Raw genomic sequence first — 17,987 nt, forward strand, 5'->3', positions numbered from 1 at the left:
CCTAGGACATGCTGGTTGGCCAGCAGCAGCTCTGGGATTACATCCACAGCCTCCTATGCACCCCGAGCACTGGAGAAGAGGCTGTCCCAGCCGGCTGCTGCTGCTGCGCCCCTTGGGTCTGGACCCCCCAAGTGCCCTGGGGCACAGTCCCCTAGGATGTCCACATTTTTTTACATTTTTGTCACCGTTCTTGTCTAGCAATGTGAGCCCAGTGTGTTAGGTATCTATGGATGCATAACAGATTACCCCAAACTTTAGGGATCAAGCCAACATCTGTCATTCCAGCATCCATGGGCCAGGGCCTGGGCATCAGGACCTGCCTTCGAGGCGTCCACTCGGCCAAGGCTGCCTCATCCCAGGAGTCCCCAGGCAGGATCTGGTTCCAGTTCTCTCAGTGGATGTTGCTGGGGATATAAGCCTTCACAGCTGTTGGGCTGGGGACGCAGCTCCTTGTGAGGCAGGGGGTGACAGGCCTGCATTCCTCCCCACGTAGGCCTCTCCACGGGGCAGCTTAGGGCAGGGCAGCCTGGCCAGGCGCGGCTTAGGGGAGCAAGTGGGAGAAAGGGGGAGGGAGGGAGGGAAAGATAGGGGGACAGACAGGGAGAGGTCAGGGTCTTCTGGAAGCTGGTGTGGCAGTAACCTCCACCACTTTCACGAGGTCCTGTTGTCAGTGGGAGTCCCAGCGTAGCCCACTCTCAAATGCAGGGGGTGCGTAAACATGGAGACAGCAGGAGGGACCACCAGGTCATGCAGAAGTAACCACAAAACGTGAAGCCACCTTTGTAAGGCTCTACCACTGAATACAGCAGCGGGGGGAGGGGACAGTTTGGTGAACCTTGTCATTGCCGAGCCAGCTGGGCCACAGAGCAGTCACAGGTCATCGGAGGTCCTGCCTCACACAACATCAATGACCTGGCCAGAGGCCCAAAGCCCACACCTCCCCCATAAGCCACCACGGGGTGTGGCGCAGACCTCTCCTGCCCCTCCTCTCCTTAGCAGTGCCACCTGAGTCACAAACACGCCAGGAAAGCTGCTGTTTTCTCTTCTTTGGGGGCTGAAAGCACTTGAAGTCATATCACTAAAAATAAAACTGATCTGTGATGATAGTGTAGAGTTTCATGAACTCCAAGGCAGCTTCAGTGGCCTCAGGCATGAACCTGCTGTGCATGGCAGGTGAAGACCGAGCCTATGTCCGCACTGGCTCTGCAAGGCTGCTGCGGGGTGTGCCCTGCTGCGGGGTGTGCGCTGCACAAGGGAGTCCAGTCAAGGGGCTGGAGGCCCAAAGCCAGCTTGTACGCTGCGCGGGGCTGCGTGCATCAGCGGGAAGGGCTGTTCTGATGCACAAGATGGTGCTGTTTCCTCTCTCTGTGTTAGTTACTGCACTCACTAACTCAGGGCCCAGGGCCGTGAGTTTCAGGCGTTAGTTCCCTGCTTGGTTGTACAGGACGACTGAGTGCTGGGGTTTCTTTCACACCAGTCCCAGTGCATCGAGTACACTGGCTGTGTCACCACCTCCCTGAACAAGGACCCAGTTTCATTACAGAGAATGGGGAGGGCAGGAGGGTGGGGCTCACCTGAGCAGAGGGAACATTTACCTCCGAGGTCAGGACCCTTGCTAGAGCTGCCGCCCTCCTTCCAGGTCATGAAATAATTGGAATGTCAAACCCCCAAAGCACAGGCCCATCTCCATGACCTTCTCCTGTGATTGTCACTCCACCCAGGCAGCAGGTCCAAGGCCAGCAGATGAGCCCCCCAAAGTCTGTCTGCATTCCTTGCCTCCCGCCTTTGTTTTATTAAGAGTAAATGGAAAAGCTTGAAAATGGATGATTAGTGGGTTTATCAGTCAGCTGGAGGAGCTGCCGGGGGCCACAGGGGAGCTGGGAAGGGCTCTGCCCCTTTGGCGAGGCCCCCTCCTCACAGTGTGAGTCACAGCCTCCAAGGCCCCCAGGAGGACCCAGGAGCTGTGGACTGGAGTCTCATGTGGCCCCTCAGTTGGCTCCTCCCAACCCCCAGCTCAGGAAACCGCCCACTTTCTGACCCAGGACCGGGGGCCTCTGGGCCTCTGAGCCTCCTCGCCCTCCCCTCGTGCAGCCTCAGCAAATGGAGTGGCTCAGCCTGGCCTGGACCCTGTGGGGGCTCGGTGACCTTCCCGTCCCTCTCTGCTTGCGACTCCATTTCCTCCGTGTGGCACTTTCCCTCACAACAGCCCACGCTTGCTTTCTTGTGTCCCCATCGGAATGCTCGCTCCTGGGTGCCCAGAAGTTTAGCCTCTGCCAGCCGGTGTGCGGCTGGCCCGCCTGGCACTCAGGGCCCGGGGCAGGGGACAGGGACAGTGTGCCCCGAGGGGGAGCTGTTGCAAGGTGCAGACTGGGGAGGAAGGAGACAGAGACCGCGGGGTCCTGCCTGAAGCCCAGAGAGCATCTCAGGATTCCAGCTTTCTAGAAAATTTATTTTATTAATATTTGAATGTACAAATGGAAATAGAATAAATATTTCATCATTTCACCCTGCAGAGCTGCGACACCCCTGGACCCTGTGCATGTTCAGGGTGGATTTCAGAAGCTTGGGAAGGAGATGGAGCACCCGAGACCACAGGCCTCGACCCGCCACGTCCTGGCTGCCGGGCTCAGCAGTGGGGCCCCTGTGCCCGCACTCGCCCTCCACAGCTGTTTACCCACGTGACCCTGAAGCCAGGGTCCCCAGTTAGAGGGGACAGGGTGGGGCCGACCCACATGCCTGGTGGCATCCCCACCAGTGGCAGTAGTGCGTAGGCCTTGAAAACGGCCCCTGGAGAAAGCAGCACCCGAGGACAGCGACTTGCCTGCCAGGCACTTCCCAGACGCAAGGGGAGCCGTGCTGGGGACTTCTCGGACAAGCGCTGCCACCCCTCGCTCACTGCAGTGACAGTCACAAATGCAGAGGCAGCCACCTGGACAATGTGGGAAGATGGACCAGTTTCCGCATGAACACGCCATAACACGGCAGACCTGCCAGGGAACTTTCTAGCACTCTGACCTGGGGAGGAGAGCGATCACTTCACAGCCCCCTCCGACAGGGCTCTGGGGGGGCAGCGGCCCACCCTCCCTCCTGCGCACACGAGGTCTCACTCAGGGCAGAAGTGCAGAACTAAGGGCTCTGCTTTGGGGGCCAACACAGGAGTTATGACGACGGACCTACAGACCCAAATCGCACCGCCCCCGCCCGGGAATCACCAGCTCTGCAGCACCCCCAGGACGGGAGCCGCTCACACGCCGCACCTGCCCTTGACTCACAGGGGAAAGCCCTCCAGGCGGAGCCAAACACGCCAGGGGCCTTGCTGGCGGTTGAGACGTGGTTCAGGGCCTCACAGTCCCCAGAGAGTGGCAGCACCTCTTCGTAGGTGGCGACAGCTAGAGGAGGTGCCGAGGACGGGCACACCCCAGGGGCGGTGCAGCTCAGGCCATGGCTCATGAGTGGCTGTGCCCACACGTGTGGCCTCTGGGCCTGAGACCCTGAGATGTGACGGCTTGTCTGTCTAGCCACTGGCCAGGGGCAGAAGTGACCCCATGGTGACAAGTGTCATTAGGGGGCAGCTAGCAAGCCTCTGCGTGTAAAATGGGGGCAAGGCATGGGCACCAAGGTGCCCACTCAGTATGCGATCCTCCAGTGCGTGGGCTGCTCGCACGCTTTCTCCCGGTCCCCACAAAACCGGTTGTAGGTTGTCTTGGGGTCCAACCCCAGGATCTCCCTTTCCTCGTGTATCCGAAAAGAGAACGTGGAGACGGAGGTGCCTATGAAGAACCTGCAAGGCAACAGCAGAGGTCACCAGAGTCACAGAGAACTGGCCGCGGGCTCGAACACGCCCGGACGCCTGCCGGACCCCGGCACTCTGTGGCCGTCATCACGGCTGAGCAGTCAGGGCTGACGCACTGAGCAGAAACTAGAGGCGCTCCTAGGCCACGCTGGTGGGGCCTGGTTGAGTCTCGGGTGCTCAGGAGACAGAGCCCTGCAGGGGGGCCGACTCGAGACACCTGCTCGATTCTGGCTCCGAGGCGAGGGCTCAGACCCACAAGCAAGGCTGGGGCGATGGGAAGAAATCACCTGCAGCTTCCAGCCGCCAGCCCCCTCCAGGATGGTGGTCTTGGAACAAAGGCACAGACTGTGCCCCCCAACATGTCCGCCAGGTTTGGGTCTGTGGAAGGCAGGTGGCAGAAGCACTATGCTCAAAATACCCACAGAACTGTGGGGCTCAGGGGACAGAGCTGTAAGTCTCTAGCTCAAAAGCCCGAGGGGAGGGGGCCCGAGGGGAGGGGGCCTGAGGTACAGGCTGAGTCTCTGGGCCCCAACCCACCTCCCACCCTGCTGGGGCTGAGCCCGTTCCCCAACTCCGCCCGCTCAGCGGGGGCAAAGGGACTCTCCTGCAGCGCCCTGCACACACAGGGACAGATGCACACGTTGACCCATGAACCCAAACACGCACAGCCACCCAGGGGTCCGAGAATCCTGAGAAAATATGCTACTACACTTTTATTTCCCACTTTACTCCAAGTGTTCTTGCTGAGCTCCTCCCAGCACCAAAGTGCAGAGGAGTCCTTAGAGGAACCACAGGGAGACCTGACCGACTCTCGCTTGGGCACGCTGCCTCCTACAGGAGCAGTCCCCTGGGAAGGACAAGGGAGAGGGCCTGTGCTCTCGGACTCAGCATGCCCTGTGCCCCCTCATCAAGGACGGACCCCAGGGTGGGGGCTGCTCCTGGGCTGGCGGGAGGGACCCCATGGTGGTGGGTGCTCCTGAGCCGGCAGGACAGACCCCAGGGCAGGGACTGCTCCTGGGCAGGCGGGACAGACCCCAGGGTAGGGACTGCTCCTGGGCCGGCGGGAGGGACCCCAAGGTGGGGGCTGCTCCTGGGCCGGCGGGAGGGACCCCAGGGCGGGGACTGCTCCTGGGCAGGCGGGAGGGACCCCAGGGTGGGGGCTGCTCCTGGGCCGGTGGGAGGGACCCCAGGGCGGGGACTGCTCCTCAGCCGGCGGGACGGACCCCAGGGTAGGGATCGCTCCTGGGCCAGCGGGACGGACCCCAGGGCGGGGACTGCTCCTGGGCAGACAGGGCTAGGAATGAAGGCGGGGCCCTCGGTGCTCCACACTCGCCCTCCTTTGACAACATCACACAGAGGAGAGGTTCTGGGTGAAGCAATGGTGGCAGAACACCACGGACCAAAGGAACGGAACAGACAACTGACACCAGCCTAAGGACCACTGACCACAATGTTACAAGGGAGCAGGTGTGAGGCAGTGACCGACATACACGGAACTGTCTGTTTTGACTGTCAGGTGCCTGAGACTCATGAACCTTGTGAAACACGACCAAGCGAGCCCCCAACTCCAAGTACCTGGCATGTGAGCAGATCCACTGGTCGATAATGGCCACGCCCCCGTCTTTGTAGAGCTCCAGCTCCTCCCACGTGGGCTCAAACCTCACCATCTCTGGTAACAACTTTTTCAGCTCCTCATATTCTGCAAATTACAAGGAGAGGACGTTGAATGGGGATACGCAGGTGCCAGTGGGCGTCTGCCTATCAGGGTTACATGCATCCTCTGTGACACGTTGATTCTTCAGAAACTGGCTACAGAAGCCAGAGGACAAAACCACAAAATTCAGGGTTCCCCTCCTAGCACCACAGCTGAGGGTCAGCATGCACGCCCAGGTCAGAAGAGACGGACAGGAGCCAGAGTTGCTGACCTGTCCTGACGGCGTCTGTGGCCACAAACACCTTGTCTAGCCCGTGGGTCTTCATGAGGCTGCGTATCTTCTTCACAGCCCCGTCCAGACTGGGCACGTCCTCCCTGTGGCCCCAGATGAAATCTTTCCTTCTCAGGTGGACACCGAGGTACGGGCCCCCCAGCGAGGAGCCCAGCTTGACCTGGCAGAGGAGGACCGGGATACAGTGAGGTGGACCTACGAGCTGTGTCAGCCCCCAGGTGCTGGCACCTGGGAGATGCAGAGTGGACGAGCGTTCCACATGCAGCGTCCCGCCCTGTGAGTCTCCCTGAAGGACTCTCAGGTGAACAGGATATCTTTCTAAGGCCATGGAGTGACTAATTATCACACCCTTTGATGTGAGTGCAAGAGAAAAACCTTCCACTTGGTATATTTGTCCAGTAAAAACCACCCACACACCCACTAATCAGCACTTGAACAACGCCATTCCCCCTGAAACAGCCAGCTGCCCCGTAAGAGAGCGAGCAGGTGAAATGGAGTCCCGCTCTGCGCGATAGTCTGCTGGTAAAAACCTCAATCTGAGAAAGCGACACATGATTTGTTAAAATTAAACTATAGGAAAACCCAACCTTTCAGAAAAAGATTTTTTAAAAGGGACGATGACAGACCAAAAGGGCGAGGAGTGCTTTGGGTGGTGTGGATGAATCTTGCCTTTTTAAAAATTTTTTTATTGCTCTTGTATTATAAAGAAAAAAACACCGAATGTAATATAATCTTTTACTTTCTGCTCGCAGGTATGTTACCACCTGTCCCTCTAAGAGTGACCCTCTGGGCTGTCAGAACCTGCAGTAATTTCCCATTCCATTCACGGAAGAAAAGCAGTCCTAGCAATTTCACTGAATTTGCACGGTGTGTATGTGTGTAGGGGGGGTTTCCTAATGAGGGCATCCATGGGAATGAGAGTAATGAATGTGGACTGTGTTAAGGGAGGTGACACGGAAGGTGACAATCATGCCACGCCCCACCTGCTATAAAGTAAGGAGTTCATTATTACACATCTAAAAAGATAATTTAATTTCCTCTAATTAAAGAGACAGAAACTACCTTCATCTTAGTCCAGTCCTCCTCGTAGGGGATCCTGTCGGCCTCGTTTGTGGAATTAAGATATTTACTTCTGAACTCGTCACCTACCGCCCGCAGGTGCCTGGCAAACACCATGCTCCGCCGCGTCTGGGGGTGTGGAGAGAGCACAGCTGAGGCCCCAGCCCATCTGCGCGCTGCAGGGGGCTGCCCAGCTCAGCCCCCACCCGACCCCTGGGACAAGCCCTGGGGCCCTGGCAGATCCGGAGCCCAGCCCCCAAACCTGACGGAAATGCCAAGGACAACAAGCTGGCCCTCAGGAGGGCTGAGCCGTGCATGGGTGCGTACTCTGTCGCTGGGGCCACCCAGCAGGGTGATGAGTCAGCAAACATTACTGCGTCAGTCAGTGAAGGGCGCGCTCCCGAGGACGCCAGCATGCGGCAGGGGCTCTACAGGCCAACAGCCGCGCCCCATGCCCTCCCCCGGAGGGCCGAGCCCCGACTGAGTGACTGGCACTGTGGGGGACCACAATGCTGAGAGGCACAGCATTGCTACAGCAGCAGTGATAACAATGGCACCTGATGCTTCTGAAATGACCCGCCCAGGAGGCACCCAGGTCACGTGCCCAGGGAGCCTGCCAACAGGAGGCCCCGTGACCCTGGACGGGGCAGACCCTGGCAGCAGAGGAGGTCCGTGGCTGCACGGGCGAGGCGACCCCCATGTCTTCAGCCTCCTGACCCACAGCAATAGGAAGTGGGCACCCCAGGATGAGGACAAGCCGGCTACTCATGGCTAAGAAGCAACGTGGGCACCACCCTTTATCGTAAACCAGGTGTACCGATAACAGGACACAAACTGCTTTTTCTTGAACACAAAATACAGTGTTTTTCCTTTAAAGAAATTACTTGCCATAAATAACAAACCTGCAACTCAATTAACAAACCTGGGAACCCATGAAGATGACAAAAATCAAGCCGACTGCTTGGCGGGGCTGCCAAGGGCACAGCCATGGTGGCCAGGGAGCACCAGGGCACACAGGGTCCCACAAACTGTCCTTATACAGGGCCTCTTGGACGGGACCAGGCGGAGGGCTACCAAATCCCACAGGTGGGAGAAACCAGCTGCCTTGCAGGTGAGTGCAGCGTGAGTTTTTTCTTTAAGACAGCTGGAATTTACCTAAAAATGTTTGTTTATTTATTTATCTTTTTCGGCACCAGAACAACTCATCTTCTGAGAACCAGTTTCCATCTACACGCTAGGACCTGGGTGACACTGGCAGCTGAGTGGGCCGTGCTGATCCAGCAGGGCAGGTGCCCCTCGCAGTGTCCCTATGTCCCCCGCCCCGCCCCCGCGGGACACCTGCATGCAGCTCTCCATGAGGAAGGCCGCCCCCTCGCCCAGAAGAGCCGCGACAGGCCAGGCCCCCAAGAGGCTGGGACAGTGCCCCACCTGGTAGCCTCCGGCTTTTCTCAGGACATGCTGCCTGCCCTTGTCCCACAGCAGCAAGGGCTGTGCCTGATGAGCAAGCTGCCACCCAGGCCACTGTGTCAGCAGAATGTTGCTGCCCAGAGAGAAGCCACCGTCCAAGTCCTGTCACCCTTCATTCACCACGACTGTGGCATCAAGTCACCCAGAGCCAGCCCCCCATCGAAGCAGAGATGGAGCGCTCATGGCAGAAAATACCCTCCTTGTCAATGCTGAAGAGAGATGAGCGGAAAGAGCCCCAAATGCAGCTCTTGCACGAGGCAACGGGAAAGGCCAGGCTGACGCAGATGCGGGAGGGGCTGGCGGCTGACAGCCACTGGGGACCAGCACCCTGAGGCCCCGGACACACCCGAGCCCCCACCGGAGCACCGAGTGTGGTGGGGAGAATTCACAGCTATACCCGCACCCAGTACTGCTCAGGGCCTTACGGTCTCAGTCACCGAGGTTGAAAGTAAGAGTTGTCAACTGTCAGATTTTCAAAAACTAAACAACTGAAAACGATGTAAGCAACTTTGAAAACTTCCCCCAGTGGCACTTACGTCCCAGTACTCCTTTCCTCCGTAGTGGTCATGAAGGAGGTTCTCGGCTCTGTCTAACATCACGGACCTATTTTTAAACAACAGGAAAAGAAAGTTTAGCTTTAAAAACAATGACCTTCACATGCTCCAGGGGCCACCAGAGACGAATTCTGAGGGCACCAACTTTGTGGGTCACCAGGGTGCGTGTGGGCAGGTTACTGCTGACCCTCTAGCATTCCTGAAGTCTCACCTGTCCCAGCCACCGGGTTCCAAGCCCACTTTTGACTATCGATGCAAAAAAAGAAAACAAACAAATCCAATCAAACCAGCAAGCAGACACCAGCAGTGTATTGAAGAAGTAACACGCATGACAAATTAGGTTCACCCAAGGAATGAAAAAGATGGTTCAATAGGAGAAAAATCCATTACTTAACTCCACACATCAGTGGCTAAAGGGCGAAGCCGTGTAACGACGGATACCACAAAGGCACACAAGTCAGTATTTACTCCTGTCTTTAAACAATGGCCCCAATAAGGCAGGGGCTAGGTCCTCCTTAGGCTGTTTATGTCTCTCAAGCCCAAAGCTAGCACCTTCGGTGACAACAGCTTGTCCCTTTCCTGCAAAGTGAGGGCCAAGAGAGGCTGTGCTTTACGAGGTCACCCAACCACCTGCAGCATCAGAACACAGAGGGGACACTCCAGAGACAGGCCCACGTCCACATGCGATGGGCGAGCGGGTGGGCAGACAGCCATGGAGAGAAGAGGGCGCTGGGGAGGTGGGGGGAGGTCCAGGAGCCTTCACTCCAACAAAGCAAGTCCTTGGTGGGCAACGTGAAATGTGGAAACTCAAACCGTGAGAGTGGAATTTGAAAGAATGGTTAAGAATATTGAGCCCTGGTTGCTGTGGCTCAGTGGATTGAGCATCAGCCTGCGAGCCAAGTGTCGCTGGTTCAATTCCCAGTCAGAGCACATGACTAGGTTGCACGTCAGGTCCCCAGTTGGGGGCGCGAGTGAGAGGCAACCACACAGTGATGTTTCTCTCTCTTTCTCCTTTCCCCTCTCTATAAAAATAAACAAACAAGTAAATAAAATTATTAAAAAAAAAAAAAGAATATTGGGATGGTAAAGGTCGGAATAAAAAAAAACCCAGAAGTCACTGAAGAACAGACTAATAAATGTGAATATGGAAAAATTAAAAACTGCAGAGACAGAGATTGTCAAGATTTAAAATGGTGCTTTATAAGAAAAGCTTCAGAAGAGTGCTTCACTCTGACATCAAAGAAACACAAACTAACAGACCAGGGATCCACTCTCCTCGTCCTTCCCAGAGTGTGGGTGGCCTGCAGCGGTCACCGACGGGGCAGAGGGCACCCTCCAGGCCTAACAGGCAGCCTGTTTCCTCCGTGCCTTTTGCCGAGTTTACTGCAAGGCACCTGTCTTTTGTTCACTGATTTTTAGGAACTCTGTCCATTTCCTGCACTGGCTCTTCAGGGATCAAATATGCTCCAAATGCCTCCTCCTTCTCTGTGGTCTTTCTGTTTTTTAATGGTGCCTTCCGATGGACAGAAATTCTTAACTTTAATGCGACTGCATTTACCAATCATTTTTTTGGTTAATGCTTTCTGTATCTTAAGAAATCTCTCCCCACCCACGGTCTCCATGCTGTTTTCTTCTAGAAGCTTTACAGCTTTGTTTTCACTCTAGGTCTCCATCCCCCTGGCGCTCAGCTTGCTGTCCGGTGGGTGACTCCCCCTAACTGTCTAGTCTGTGGCTCTCAGAGTTTGGCCTTTCCCCGCTGCCCTCGCTCCTAAATCGAGGGGCCTTCTCTCTGGGCACGAGTCTCCTTTTGGGTGCAGCTGTATCCTTACCCATAAAATGAGACTCAGAGAAAAGTGACCAGCAAGCATCCATGTCCCACAGGTCCAAACTTCAGCCAGATCTGCTTTTGAAACCCGAACGTTTTCTAGTGAGGATGCTGCCTTAAGGCACTAGGGAAGCTAGAGCTCACAGCCGGGCCCTGTAATCTGTGCTCCGACTTTTCTGTAAGTGGATATCCGGTTCCTTGAACAGATGTCTGCTGGCCTATGATGGACCTACTTGCATTTTGCTTACAAAGGCCTAGCATGCCCTATGGTGGTCCTCACACAAAGAAAAGGGCTGAAAGAGATGAGGAGGGGTCCTGCCTGGCACACCAGGGGCAGGATTGTGATCCTGCTGTGATCTGCAGACCATCACTCAGGCCTCAGAGATGCACAAACGGCGACCCTGGGCGTTGTGCTCCCCAGGGCTCAAGGGGCAGCAGTGGGGCCATCCCAGGAGGCCTCCCCATGCGCCTACTTCAGACTACAGGGAGCAAACAGCAAGGGGCCCACAACCCCCAGCAACTCAACCTGCAGGAAACTTCTAAGAACATGGCTGCCTGGCTGCCAAGCCCCCGTCCCACTCCAGAGTCTGCTTCACAAAGCAAGCTGGTGGACTCGCGCCTTCTCAGGGACCTCTCGGCGCCACCCAGTGGCGAGCGAGGGCAGCTGCGGTCCGAGAGGCACAGGGCACGAGGGAGAGGACCGCGGGGGGCGGGGGCTGACCCACTTCCAGCAGAGGCCAGGAGCAGCCACGCAGAGCAGCATTTCTGGAGGAGGCTCCTGTCACTCCTCTGACCTCACCAAGGTCAGGTTTGAGGGGTTGCCAAGAAAGCCTCATTTCAGCAGTGACCCAGATGGGAAGCACCGTGCCCCTCCACCACCCCGGCATCTCAGTGGGTCATCTCAAAGCCCCCCGGCCCTGCTCTTCCAGCTCTGTCTCTGCCCTCACCTGCCTCAGCCACCTGTCCCCTCTGCCGCGGGAGCACTTCGCCATGACCAGGACAGACGAAGAAAATAAAATGGGTGCCCCCTCTGGTCCAGCCCACCGCCTGCATCCTGTCCTCTTCTTCTTCACTGCCCCCCATCCCTCAAAGGCCGTCTTTACACCCACTGCACCCAGCTGGGCCCCAGCCTGTCACCGTCACCTCAGACAGGGACCCCTGAGGGAAGCAGGTGAGTCTGACCCCACTGGTCATCAGCTGTATGACCAGCAATGTGACCCCCGCCATGCAGTTCAAAAGTGCAGCAGCTCTGGGGAGAACCCCATGGGGGCAACGCACCGCACCTGCGGCAGAGCCTTGGTGTGGGTGCCGCCGAGCCAAAACTGGGCCCCCTCCTGGCTGGATCCCAATGCCTGGCCCGCCTCGCTGCGAAGTGTGTGCGGGGGAGGGGACAAGGTCTAACTCTCCAGTGACCCCACATGGGTCCCAGCCAGGAGGCGCTCCAATGCCACCAGGACAGAGTGCACATGTGCACATACACATGCACGTACACACACGCACACACTCCCAGTTCACTTTCACATGAGCACACGCACATGCATGTTCAGTGCCCACATTTGCATGGGCACAGGCACCCACATGCATAGATTCGGACATGCGCACACATGCACACCCTCACGTCCTGGCCCGTCACTGAGCGGACGGCGCAGGCACCTACCGGGCGGACGTGTTTCTCAAAAGCACGGGCGCGATGATAGAAGCCGATCCTTGAACAGACAGACAGGACACGTTTAAACCCCTTGTTTCTTCATAACCCCAAAACCATCCTCTGGAAAAGAAGAGCCACAGGAGCCCTTAGTTCAGCTTGTTTTTCCCAGGCAGCAGGTAAAATCTGGATGCGTTCGCATACACCTCGACCTTGACAGACTCAGGCCTTCTCCTAGGGAGAGCTGATTGGGCATGATTAGCGGCAGCAATGTCCTTATGGGAATTTTTAAAGAAACCATAAATTTCATCTGACTTGGTGAGACCACTGAAGTTCTGTTCAGGACCTGTGATGGGACAGTGATGGAAAAGCAGGGGCAGTCCGGAAGGAACCTGATGGACATGGCACCTCCTGCTTCAGTGCCAGAGCTGTGACGGTACCAGTCCCTAAAACGACGCTCTTCTGAAGAGCTTCTGTGTCACTCAGACTGTCGGAGCTGCTGAGGCGTCTTCTGATAGCAACTTACAACTACAGGGACAAGACCGCCACTTTCAGGACCTGGTTCCAGCACAGTGAACAATGTGGGAAAGGTGACCGTGTCTCAGCTCGGTAAATGGCCCGAGGCATCTATGAACAGGGGACAAGGAGGGAGGCCGAGGCGAGACCTTCCCCTTAGTAAGCAAGCAGTGGCTGGCAGGTGGGGAGTGTGGTCATGGGCTCACATGGGCCGCTCCAGACGCTGGGGGATGACCCCAGACCTCTCACCGGCACGTGGAAGCCTCGCCCAACCATACCTGTAGTACTCGTGTTTGTCCTGTGAATACAGCAGCGGGTCGATGCAGGGCCGGTCATCAATCTTCTCTTCCCAGGTCCCCTCTTTCCACCCTTCTGCGTAACTTTGCAGGACATACACCTGGTCGATGAAGGGCCCACCAGACTCTGGAAGAGACCGAGACCGACAATAAACAGTAACCAGAGCACACGTGTGGCCCCCATCAGACTGTCATTGGTAGAGAACTATTTCTTTAGTTAAGGCCACCTTCTTTCCAGGAAGGGCTGGAGGAAGCTTACTGAAGTGGAGCTGGCACAGAACAGATGACATCAGCGCACAGGGGCCCCGAAGGAGGTGAGTGGGCTAGCCTGGCGTGGTGGAGCTGGTTCAGGCCTTGGCTGTGACCTCTTACAGCACCTGGGCTTGCCCTCAACCTTCTCTTCACCCCTGCAGCCCCACTTCCCTGAAGGCAGGGCTGGGCCTCACTCCGGCCACAGACCCCACCCACTCTCTCATCCTCCTCTCCTGGGCCCCTCTTGGGGCTGGCCCCCACGCTGTGCCTCTGCTGCATCAGCGTGCTCCCTCCCTGGGAACTCTGAACAGTAATCCCCGGCTGGACCGCCACCCCCACCTTCCCCACCCAACCCCAGCAAGGGCTTGTTCGCAACCCCTGGGACGCCTTCCTGGACCACGGCCACCGCCTCTCCAATGCTGCGGACCCCGCCTGCTTCCTTCTCCGCCCTACACATTCAGCATCACAAACACTGCGCGTTTCAATAACCTACTTCTTTGTTTGCCGCTCCTCATTCCCCACAGGGGCTCCAGGAGAGCAGGGGCCTGTGTGCCCCTTACCCACTGCTCCCACCCACACCTAGAATGTGCCCACCCCATCTGTGGTGGTCAAAGAGTTGTTCAAAGTCGGAACAAACGAGCCAAGTAAGGAGAGAGCCAGGGCAAGTGGAATTCTGTCCTTTCCACATTCACTCTCGCTTGGGCACTAACAGCTCGTGGCAGTGACACCCGATGCCAGAGCTCCAGGAGCTCCTCTTAAGTGAGGGGAAAGTGACGAGACACCAAGAGGCTGGTGTGTGGCCCCAGCACCCCATCCTAGGATGGGCACCCCTGCCTGTCTCCCTTTGGAGGGGAGGAAGCAGCGAAGCAGTCAGCTAGTCGGACAGGGGGAGGCAAAGCCGTCCTGCCCGCCTGCAAGCATGTCACCCAGGGCACGCCGTCTTCCCCCGCCCCGGCAGCTCCGGCTCCAGGGGTGGGGTCTGGAGAGCAGCAGCGAGGGCACCTGTCCGCCGTCCCCACGTAGTTGCAGTTTCCAGTCACTAAGCACAATCTCCAATGGCTAAAGCCCAGGCCCGCCCCTGTGCCCACCTGTCAGGACACCCACCACCCCACCCTGCAGGAAGGTGAAGGGCAGGTTCTCTGAGAGGCTCTGTAACCTGGGTTCCGACCAAGGGCAGATAGTTTCCTAGGCTAAGTCACGTCGGATTAAACGCCCGGTGACATCTTTCACCCTGGGTTGGGGGACGAAGAGTTCCAAGGGTACTTTGTACAGTCGTAGAGTCTGCCTCTACCGAGAAGGGGCGCCCTATGTGGTCTGGGCCTGCGGCACTCGCAGGACTGATGCTGGCACGGAAACACAGCAAGGTGACAGCGGCCGAGGTGCAGCGAGGACAGAACTTGAAAAATGAAGATGCGCGAGCCACCATCTGCCGTGTGAGAACCCATCCTAAGCTGTCCAGGTCCCTGCAGAGTAGGAACTCAATCAACCTTACAGCGGGTGGGCAGCTTAGAGCCCTGCCCCACCAATGACTGTCACAGAGTATCAGCCGCTTAGAGGCTGTGACTCATCAATAAACGTTACAGTGTATCAGAGCTTTAGAGACTGTGACTGGCTCCTCTAGGCCTCTCTAGGAAGCAGAAGAGGTGTCACTGACTTTTTAAGTTTATGTCTTCTAAACAAAACTACAGTAAACTCGAAATGCCTTTATTCTAAGAAAATCTTTAACTCCTCTCTTTCTGAAACATTAAAACAGGAAGGTTAAGCAGGACTAAATGAAACAGCGTATTGTTGCAAGCCTTCACCAGCACTGCAGGGGACATCACAAGCTCAGTGCCATACACGCCTCTTGTTTTCCTTCAGGTAAAGTGACCTCTTCTGCGCAGGGAGCCAAGCCCCGCTAGGACACCCCTCGCCCCTGTGGCAGCGGCTTTCCCACGGCAGCTCTAACTGCACTTCCCTCACTCGCCAGGCTCCCACGGTTGTCCGGGGCGAGGGGGCACAGAGCTCATACACTTCAGATCCACTTCCCCAGAAAAATTAAGGCAAGACCAAGATCACTGTGTAGTGTGGGAAATGGAAGCATACGCCGCCCCTCCGTAGAGCAAAGGCTACAAACAACAGGCCCAGTGAGAAAGCCCACTGGCCGAGCTCGCGGCCTGGCCTGCCGTCCACACCGGTGCCAGCACCTCACCTGCAATGAACTGCTCATATTCAATGACAGGGATGTTTCTATTGAGACTTGGAAGATCAAAAAAGTCGGACCAGGGAATCCGGACCTGGTGAATGTCAGGGCTCTGCCAGTGGTAGAGACGGCCCCACGGGGGCAGCACCAGCACCCACTCCTCAGTCTTCAGCAGGGTCTTCAGGAGGGAGGCGATGCGGATGTAGACGTCCCTGCGGAGGTTGAAACCCTCCGGGGGGTTGATATCATACAGAAGATACCTGGCAGGGAGGAGCAGGACAGCGGTGCTTCAGCAAGGAGGCCTCTGGATAGAAAGCCTGGATGCACCTGTGATGCACAGGTGCTCACCCCACCCTGGGGCTTTCCAGTCGGTAAAGTGGAGGCAGCTGCCCACCCTCTTCCGTCTGTCTGATGACTTATATAACCCACAAGTAGAAGCAGCATCTGCTTAACAACTAGCAGTAACTCACAACGAAGCCCAGCACTCTACACCCACGTCAGACTCTTAACAATTAATTCCTGTATTAAAAGTTAACGTAAGAATGTTAAAAAGTATGTGTTAAGTCACTTCAAAATAACAATAAACCTATTACACGTTACCATTAACATTTTTAAGTGAAAAGTTACTATTTTTCAAAACAAGAACAATTGGTGAAAAGAGTGGCAATGTTTGTAATTTTTGCAAACCTCCTTTTGGTCTCATGATAGCTGCCTTCTCATCGGCTGCTGCATTCATCGTATTGGGATATCACAGGTGGTCTCTGGAAAAACCACCCAGTAAACCCGTGGAAGAAAGAGAGTGAAAAAGGTAAAAACCATCATGGTGTTACTACAAAAATAGTATGCCACCTCACCGGGACCCTGGTAACGCTTTCGAGAACTGCTGCCCTATCCAAAGCAGCGCTACCGCCGCTACAAAGACCCAGGCAGGGACCCTCAGCCTCACTCCCTTCTCTACATTGCGTTCTTTCCACAACTTCCGTTACCGCAGATGAAGGCGTGTGTAATCCCAGGCTTGGGTCTGCAAACCCCAGGAGAAAGGGCCCGTCTACCATCTCTGCACCCCCTCACCCTGCACAGTGTCTGTTTTGTACCAAGGTGACCTGCACTGGCCCTTATTTTGTTATGCCCGAGACTTGAACAACCAACATCTGGATGGAGACCGAAACTCCGTGCAGATAAACAAAGCTGCACTTTCTTAAGATCCACCCCATTCGAGCATCTGATTCAAGAGACTCCGCGAAACCCTGGCAAGAACCCGCATCACCTATCAGGGTCCCCGGGCCTGTCCCTTAACGCTGACCCACAGCCTGCCCTTCCTCGGTCTCCTAAGTCGCGTCCGCCTAGGGCGACCCTGGCTCGCGTCCACCTCCTCCTGCCCCGGGCCACGAGCCCCGCCCCCACCGCCCCATAGTGCCCGCCGCCCCGGTAGCCCCGCTGATTACGCGGATACGCGTTTACCTTCTGCGGGACGCCGCCCCCGACAGGATGTCGGCCGCCGACTGTCCGGGCCAGAACTCCTCGCCCGAGGCCCAGGCCGATCGCCACGACACTGCCCCAAGAAGCAGGTAGACGACGCCGAGCGCCGCCATGGCCCCGGGCGGCCACGCACTTCCGGCGACTACGCCCCGCTCCGGAAGCGCCCGCCCGCTGGTCCACGCTGGGAGCGTCACCTGTAGCCACGGCAACGCCGCGGGTCCCGGGCCGCACAGACGTTGTGCGTCATCCCGAGCCCGGACGTCTCCGGAGCCAAACGCACGGGGCAGCTGGGGTTCCAGACTGGGTCTGGGCCTTGGACTGGGCGGGGCCGCGCGTTCAGTAGCAAGAATGTCACTTCCTGCAGGCTGCGGGGGTCTGGGCGTGGGTTCTGCGTTCCTCCCCTGGCCAGTGCGGCGGAGCAAGGGCAGCACTCGGACCGTGCTCGCAGGTGCCTGGCCTTGCTCCAGCCCCCAGGCCCCGCGTGGTGACTCTTCCCCTGCCCATTCCAGGAGGTGCCGTTTGCGTCCCTTCTACCATTGTTTCTTTCGGGAGCACCTCCCGGAGGCACGGGCACCCACTCCCCAGTTCGTCATCCGTCACCCAAGGGAGGCGTGCCTCCCCTCTCCTCCCCTACCCTGCCACCTCTGCTGATAGACCTGGACTACGGTCCTTACCAGCAGTGACTAGCAGAGGTTTTAAGCGTCTTTCATTAAAAGAAAAAAGAAACTTTTATACAAGTAACTGGAACTAGCTTTCTTCTGCACAACAATCTCGGATGGTGAAGATTATTGACTGGGCGTGCAGTTTGGAGAAAGCGCTTGCTCACACGCGATCCCTGCAGCGTGCTCCCGCAGCCGCTGGGCCACAAGAGGGCAGGAGAGCTCTTCCCAAGCCCCTTGGCTCCCGAGGGACCGAGGGGAAGGAGGCAGAAGGGAACAGGGCTGGGCGCATGAGGAGCCTCCAGACAAGACGA

At 57.0% G+C, this 17,987-nt stretch overlaps 1 protein-coding gene across 1 annotated transcript; it reads right to left on the reverse strand.

The window, feature by feature from the left end:
* Positions 1-3,347: 3,347 nt before the first annotated feature.
* Positions 3,348-17,146, reverse strand: POFUT2 (protein O-fucosyltransferase 2). Its single transcript, XM_090272175.1, has 9 exons — positions 16,997-17,146; positions 15,545-15,795; positions 13,084-13,228; positions 12,302-12,412; positions 8,802-8,868; positions 6,802-6,927; positions 5,719-5,899; positions 5,369-5,492; positions 3,348-3,781 (listed from the first exon to the last, which is right to left on the reverse strand). Exons 1-9 carry the CDS (start codon positions 17,125-17,127, stop codon positions 3,628-3,630), a joined length of 1,290 nt encoding a protein of 429 aa, XP_090128301.1. The 5' UTR covers positions 17,128-17,146; the 3' UTR covers positions 3,348-3,627.
* Between the last annotated feature and the right edge of the window lie 841 nt (positions 17,147-17,987).

Source organism: Furipterus horrens, unplaced genomic scaffold, assembly GCF_987537825.1.
Source record: "Furipterus horrens unplaced genomic scaffold, mFurHor1.1.pri manual_scaffold_1, whole genome shotgun sequence".
Classification (NCBI taxonomy): domain Eukaryota; kingdom Metazoa; phylum Chordata; class Mammalia; order Chiroptera; family Furipteridae; genus Furipterus; species Furipterus horrens.